The sequence below is a fragment of the Pinus tabuliformis genome, chromosome 4_1 (genome assembly GCF_031772625.1).
Source record: "Pinus tabuliformis cultivar Carrire ecotype Pingquan chromosome 4_1, CPIR1, whole genome shotgun sequence".
Taxonomy (NCBI): Eukaryota; Viridiplantae; Streptophyta; class Pinopsida; order Pinales; family Pinaceae; genus Pinus; species Pinus tabuliformis.
In genome coordinates this window covers 480,595,696-480,602,991 of record NC_142303.1, presented here as the reverse complement: position 1 = coordinate 480,602,991, position 7,296 = coordinate 480,595,696, and the positions used below count along the sequence as shown (strand labels likewise).

The following is a 7,296-nucleotide window of genomic DNA, read 5'->3' as shown; positions in this document are numbered from 1 at the left end:
CTTCGAGGGGGAAACCTCCTTTATATTACATAAATGAATAATTCTTAGATGATACAAATGAAAAGACCTCCTTTCTATATATAGGAGTCTAAGGGGTCATAACATAATCAAAGCAGACATAACAATAATAATGTAAGGGCACAATAATAACAATAGTGTGATTTTATGGGGCACAATAGTAACAATATGGGCACTACATGGGTACGTCAATATAATAAGTGGGTTGTACTAATAACAATAAGGGGTTACACTAGTAGTATAGAGGCTTAACACATCTGAAATAGTTTGAAACATTATTGGTGTTGCACTTCTTATACTTGATGTTCAAATGGAACTGTTGAAAATACGCGGACCATTTATGATGGCAATCATTCTCCAACTTCACTTGTATCTATATGAGATGTATGGGTTGGTGGTCTATTTGGATGACCATTTCTTTCCCCAAAATTTAATTCTTCCATCGTCGGTAGGCCTTCAGAATAGAATAAATATCTCTACAATAAGTTGGATACTTTCAGACTATATTTGAAGTGTCTCATTGTGATAGGCCATAAGATGCCCTTGCTTGGTAAGAACTGCAAAAATATCATAGTCAAATACATCTACCTCAATTTCAAATTGTTGATGCATGTCCAGTAGTGTGAGCACTGATGTATAGTAGAGGGAATGTTTCAACTCGACAAATGCCTTCTATTGGGATTCAAAAAATAATAATTTTTCTTTCACTCCACATTTGGTGACTTGACTCAAAGGCTAAGTGATATGAGAGAATCCAAATGCGAACCTGTGATAGGAATTAGGAAGGCCAAGAAAGATGCAAAGCTTTGTTAGAGTGGTTGGGGCTGGCCAATCTTGAATAAATTTTATCTTGGCTATGGCCACATGCACACCCTGCTCATTAATGATGTACCCCATATATTAAATGTAGGACATACTAAAACTTCATTTCTCCAAATTGAATCACAATTTGTGTTATCGTAGGGTATGGAGGACTTGTTGGATATGGTGTATGTGCTATTCCCAACAGTAACTAAAGATAAAGATGTCGTCTAGGTAAACTACCATCAATGAGTTGGTAAAGGGCCGCAAGATGTCATCCATCAGCTGCATGAAGGTTGTGAGGGCATTCACCAACCTAAAATGCATGAAGAAAGATTCAAAAATTACCTCCTTAGATTTGATGGTATACTTCCACACATCGAAGGGTTCAATTAATACCTGGTGGTACCTAGACATCAAGTGAATCTTGCTGAAATATTCCCCCCCCGCTAAGCTAGTTCATGGGATTGGATACCTATTCTAGACATTGATCTTATTCAACACCCAATAGTAAATACAATGTCTCCAGATGCCAACTTTCTTCTGTACCAATATGATTGAGCTTCAAAAGGGTGATGTACTTGTCCTAATGTTCCCTTGATACAAGAGCTCTTAAATCTACCTCTTAATTACATCCTTCTATAGAAAAGAGGTAGATCGATCTGTTGGGTAGCGATGCACTGAGGGTCTTATCAATGGAGTGCTTGACCTAGAGTTGTACGGGTACCCTTGTGGGTGAGGTGAAGATTTCCATGTACTCTTCCATGACCTGGTCTATTTGTTGCTACCATGGAGAGGAGCCCTGTCTACAAGTTGTGGATGTGGCCACATTCTCCTTCTTTCCCTAAGGGTGAATCATAAGGGAGAAAAATTTCCTGGTCTAGGAAATGATGCTAGATTTCTCTGGAGATATCAAAGATATGGTGGTAAGCGGTGCCACCTTCAGTATCTTATATAACTTATTTTCCAAATAAATAATGGCAGTGTGAGGCCTAGACTCATACAGAGCATGATGCTTCCACAAGTATGATTCGCCTAATCATACATCATATACTTCAAGAGGAGAAACATCACATAGTACATCATTTTTGAATGGCTTGATGTTGTAGGGTAGGCGAAACTATTGCTTGACACTGATATCTCTCCCTTGCTAAAGCCAACCGATGGTGTACAATTGTGGGTGTGGTGTAGCCGATATGTCCAACTGCTTCATGAACTATACTCAAATGAGTTTATTTTGGCTTTTGATTTCGACAATGAACTATAATGGAGAACGCCTCACCCACATTTGTGAGTAGAAGAGATGCTCCCCCTCCTCTAGATCTCCAGGCATGGTGGAAAAAGTGGCACTAGGCTCCTCATCAATAATATGCCTCCCTCTATCATTCACCTTTCTAGTTTCTGACTTAGATACATAACATGCATATGACTCCGAAGCCTTCAGCTTAGCCACTAGTGACTGCTTGGCTCCAAGCTCACTTATGTTGTCAGTGGGGCTATTATGGAACTCACACGTTTTCCCTATGTTGGTCTTTGTCTTCGTAGTGTTTTTATTTTCTTGGGGATTTCAGCGGGTTCTCATGGGTCGCTCGGACTTGGCTTTGTCCTTTGTTATGTGGTTTGTAGGTGTTTGACATTTGATAAACAAATAATCACTGTGAGTTTCTAGACATGGACTAACTACCTCTTATGGATCCTTATCTATGAAAATGTGATCCTTAACTAAGACCTTCAGATTTTGGTTTAAAAAAAATCGTGATTCCCAGCAAGTGGAATCAAATCATAGGTCACGAGTTCAATGCACACTTCACTCGCATTGGGGTGGATATTGTTGGAGAGAGGATATGTTTAGGAACTCCATCTTGTCTTAGATGTACTTGTGTAGACAGTTGTTGTACTTTAGTACCAAATTCCTCTCAGAATCCTTGATACCCAAGTTCATGCGAATGGTATGGAAAATACTTGTGAACTTTGGCATATCTTGGTCCCTTCCCTACCACAATATGGTCCACTTTATGTATTTATCTTCATATCTCCCGACAGGGTAATATTTTTCCTTGACAACGTCTCGAAAATAATTCCAAGTGGGTGTGGCTGAAAATAGTGAGGACTCCCTCTCATATTTTTGTTCACATCCAGTTTCCCACCAGTCCTTGACATGTTGGGAGACGTTGAGGAGTGCAAAAGTGATATTTTCCCTATTAGAATAATCATGAATCGAAAAATATCCTTCCAACATATTTAACTATCTATATACAATGTGTTAGCGCTCGAATGTGCCTCAGGCTTAGGAAGGCAAAACTCAAGGCAACATCAGACCACGCTCAGCCTCGTAGCTAGCCCTACGAGGACAGGAGAGGGCTCTCTCCAGGTCTATCTCGGTAAAAGGTTTTCAAAAGGGACTGAGATGACCAATAAGGAACACTGATTTTAGGCTAGTAAAGAGATATGAAATGAGGTTTTAAATAAATGTTTGGGTTTTCTGGGCTGCATGGGCAAAGACAGCAAGAGCAGAGGTTTAATCAAAGGCACAGGTTAATCCATAAGGCGAGGTAGGAGTGAAGTTTAACAATAAAATTGAGATTAAACGGAATGGCAAGACTGCTAAGAAGTCGATAAGGGCATGTGTGATGGATCCTTATCAAACAGAAGAAAATAATAAATATGAACACTTCCTCAAGACAACGCAAATAAATTGAATTCTGCCTTTCTCACTTAAAAGTATTCATTTAGAAATGATTATGAATGTACTATGAAACATTACAAAAGACATTGAAACAGAAAGAAGGATACACTTGCTAAACTTTCACACCACAAGGATCTTACAAATCAGAGTTGTACTCTTCAATTAATCTCTGTCAAACACTGTACAATGAAATTCTGTTCTTCTCCACGCACCTCTCAAAATTCTCCCCCCCCCCCCATTTTCAAATGGTTTTTTTTAAATACATTAAATAAACACTGCTAGGGGAAAACAAATCGACCCCAAGACAAGGAATTTGTTTTATCATTATTAATAAATAAAACTAAAAAAAGCAATCAGCTCTTCTGAAGATAGAATAGTGCTCCTTCTTCTACTTGAATCTGTTGATAACTGATGAAGAGGTGGCATTTACAGGTGTCAATCCCATTACTGAAGATAAACATAGGAAATCGATCTTGTTCTCTTTTGTGGCACGTATCTACGTTTCAAATTTAGCTTTGACTTTGACTTTTTACTTTACATTTGCCTTTTGAAAACAACCAAATTTGTACAATTAACATCCTCTGTAATTTCTGGGGGCACTTTTATCAAATTATCGCTTCCAGCAGCTTTCCATACATAACTTTCGCTCATACACAATGAGTAAAGGATATCTGTGGAACATATTTCATATGCCTGTCGAAGATTTCTATATTCTCCTTTATCAAACCTATCTTGAATAAGTGAAGCAGCATAGCACCCAATCAACGCCTGCCCTGTACTCATGAAAAAATGCGACTTGATGTTCCCCACCAAAGCACGTGATTTTGATGCGACACTGAACATCAAAAGCCCCACTGTACTTCTTATCTGTCACACCATTCATATATCTCGGAGATATTACCATCACACGATGACCTCGATCAGCAAGGGCAATAGGTAGAGAACCACAGTTCCTGCGCTAATTCCTTCTTTACTTCATCATGAGTTCTCTGAATAAGCATATTATTTGAAACCCATTCGACGAAGCAAATATGCCATTGTAGGTGAGTGACTGAAGGGGTTTATTGCCCAAGCACAAATTACAGCAAACATCCACATCAAACACGCTAATTTCCCTTTTAAAAACACATTTGCAAGCTGATCGTGGCATTTTGGCTCGAAATCGGACGCAAAGACAAAATTATTTGGTGTTGTGACTAAGTGCGTAGCACTGAACCCAACGCGTAGCGCACACCTCAGTGCGTAGTGCTTGAGTAATTTAACACTGGCCAGTGAGGCCCGATGCGTAGCGCACGCCTCAGTGCGTAGCACACACCTGATCACAGAAAAATTTATATACCCCTTGGGTTTGTCAGTGCTTTCACAACTGCCCTTCGTTCTACATTAAGCAAGCTTTGGGTTCTTTGTACTATAAAAAAATAATCGAGGGAATGAGGCAACAACAAAGGATGGCGAAACCTGTAAATGTTGTATGGCAGAAGCTTAAGGAAGCAAGAGTTATCGGAGACATGGTGAACAATTTCGTTCCTCGTATTTATGTGCATGTAATCTATCGCCATAAAAGATTCAGCTTGGGGAATGAACCACTGTTTTCCATCGCCCAATCCCAACCTGACAATATCAAAATTGAGACCGAAGATTTTGATGTTGATATGCAGCAACAAGTGAGCAACTCCAAATTTGTAATAGTAAGTAGGCTTAATTCCTATTTCATCATTCTATTGGGCAATATGATTCTTTATTTAGCTATGGAGAAATGGAAATCCATATATTATTTACATTTTTTCTAAATCCACATAACCAGATTATGACGGCTCCTCAGTGCGCTCCTAGCTGCGAATATTTGCACTGGTATTCTGTAACTTTGCACTCTGATCGAACTTTTCTTTATAGAACCCGAAGTTCATTCAATTTATTAACAGTTCTAATGTCTAAGTTTCACAGGTTGATTACTGACTACGAACCCAAAAAACATTGTGGTGCAGGTACCATGGTGTTATGTGCTGCATATGAATTGTATTCGAGTATGCTTGCATGGGAAGTGAATTCTTCAATAAACTTATTGGAACTCTGCCACGTAGGATGCACCAAATGGTAAAACTGGAATGACCCAATGTTGCAAACAATCTGTTCTCTGGTCAAATTCCTGTAGAGATTTGTATTCTGCCCACCTTGATGAATTTCGTGTTCGATTATAACGTATATCCTTATCGTTGGTTTGCATCACAATGAATTTGAACGCAAACTGCAAATGATAATACCAAAACCTTGAATGCAAACAATGCCTTGTAGAACCACTACGTTATTTCCTTTTGGTATTTCTCTACAAGCCAATCTATTTGCTGTTGAACTCCTTGAAACTTTTCCAACAGTCTTTCAAACTCTTTTGTGCTCATCAAATAATCTAGAGTTTGTGGCTTAATCTCCCAACTTTGCTTTGATTTTTGTAGATTCTGTTTGTGCTTTTGCAGGGATAGGAGCTGCTGAAGCTGCTGCCATTTGAAGAGCTTGGTGAATTTGACTGCAACGAGCTGACAAGACGGAGTCTAACACAATGCTTGCATCTATTTGGCCCTCAAATATGGGAATATTAAAGTAAATTGTACCTTAAAATGAGTGTTGCCTCTAGAGTGCCTGCTGGTTGAAGATGCATTGCTTGCATTTATCCATTAAAGGATCTGGGAAAATTTATCCATTATCGCATTCCTTTTTCGCTCGAGGGCCTCCTTGAGAAATATTTTGAAAAGATCTCTTGCTGATCCAGGTGGCTCCAAACACATGCAGAAGTCCAAGAGGACTCAGGAAGGGTCAAAAATCAAAGGGTTTGGATTGTGATTGAACTAGGTTCATGTTGAATATCTCGTCGTCATGATTGCGGTGGTGTGAATGGTTCGTCAAACTAAGCCCATATGTGAAACTAGGAGAAGTCAATGTTCACGGTTGAGTTGGGTGACTAAGAAAGCTTAAGGAGACAACAATTTGGACAAAATCCGGCCAACCTGGGCTATTTTCTAGGCGATTTTGTGGCCGACTAAAGTTGAATCCTACCATCAATTTTCTGAATTTTCAAACTACCTAATTATTTGATATAATATAAAGATAAAAAATATATATTTTTATGGTGGCAGGCCACCAACCCCATCACGCCTCTAACAACCATTATATAACAAAAAATTTAATGGATTTTATAAGAAAAAATGACCCCCTCATCAACTTAGAGGTGAAAGACAGCATGACTGAAGCAAAGACCACAATTACAGGCCTCGAATCGACACTAACATTGGTTTTTCACTCTTAACCTGCTTTATAAAGCTTGTTACCAAGCATAGAGGAGCTAGTCACCTTGCTAACACAGGTTGTTATATGAGGGGGAGTGTTAGTGAAACTAAGAGATAATCAATGGGTCAAGCCAATGAATCTACTGACAAATATCTAGACTTTGATCCCTATATTTTCTCAACAAAAGTAGGGAAAGTCCCAAAAATTGAACTTTTGGGGGAAATTACAATATGGGAATGAAGGAAAATGGGAAAAAGCTTGAAAATAGGGAAGGTTCATGGCTTTTTCCCTAATGAACTCTAGGAGGAGCTTGGCGACCCTAATTCAATTGTTACATAAGCAGTGAGAGGGCCATTGTGAAAAGGGTCAGAGCATTTGAAAGGATAGCCCACTAAGCTGCTGTGAATTGTCATACACTTGAAGAAGTGAGCTGAAAGAGAGAGAGAGAGAGAGGAAGAAGGGGCAAGGGAAGACTGATACAACGGATTGTTGTAATCACTTTTCCATTATAA

The 7,296-nt window shown here is 39.0% G+C and overlaps 1 protein-coding gene across 1 annotated transcript; it reads left to right on the top strand.

The window, feature by feature from the left end:
• The first annotated feature begins 4,953 nt into the window (after nucleotides 1-4,953).
• LOC149176580 (CEN-like protein 1) lies at nucleotides 4,954-6,008 on the top strand. Its single transcript, XM_089421520.1, has 4 exons — nucleotides 4,954-5,193; nucleotides 5,310-5,356; nucleotides 5,450-5,529; nucleotides 5,977-6,008. The coding sequence occupies exons 1-4, from the start codon at nucleotides 4,954-4,956 to the stop codon at nucleotides 6,006-6,008; spliced, it is 399 nt and encodes a 132-aa protein (XP_089277646.1).
• Nucleotides 6,009-7,296: the final 1,288 nt, after the last annotated feature.

Excerpts from the sequence above, each read along its gene's own strand:
- LOC149176580 (XM_089421520.1), top strand. The coding sequence starts at position 4,954 with ATGGCGAAACCTGTAAATGTTGTATGGCAGAAGCTTAAGGAAGCAAGA. Across the intron at positions 5,357-5,449 it reads AGCTGCGAATATTTGCACTG|GTTGATTACTGACTACGAAC; the intron begins GTATTCTGTAAC and ends TAAGTTTCACAG. Across the intron at positions 5,530-5,976 it reads TGCATATGAATTGTATTCGA|GGATAGGAGCTGCTGAAGCT; the intron begins GTATGCTTGCAT and ends GTGCTTTTGCAG.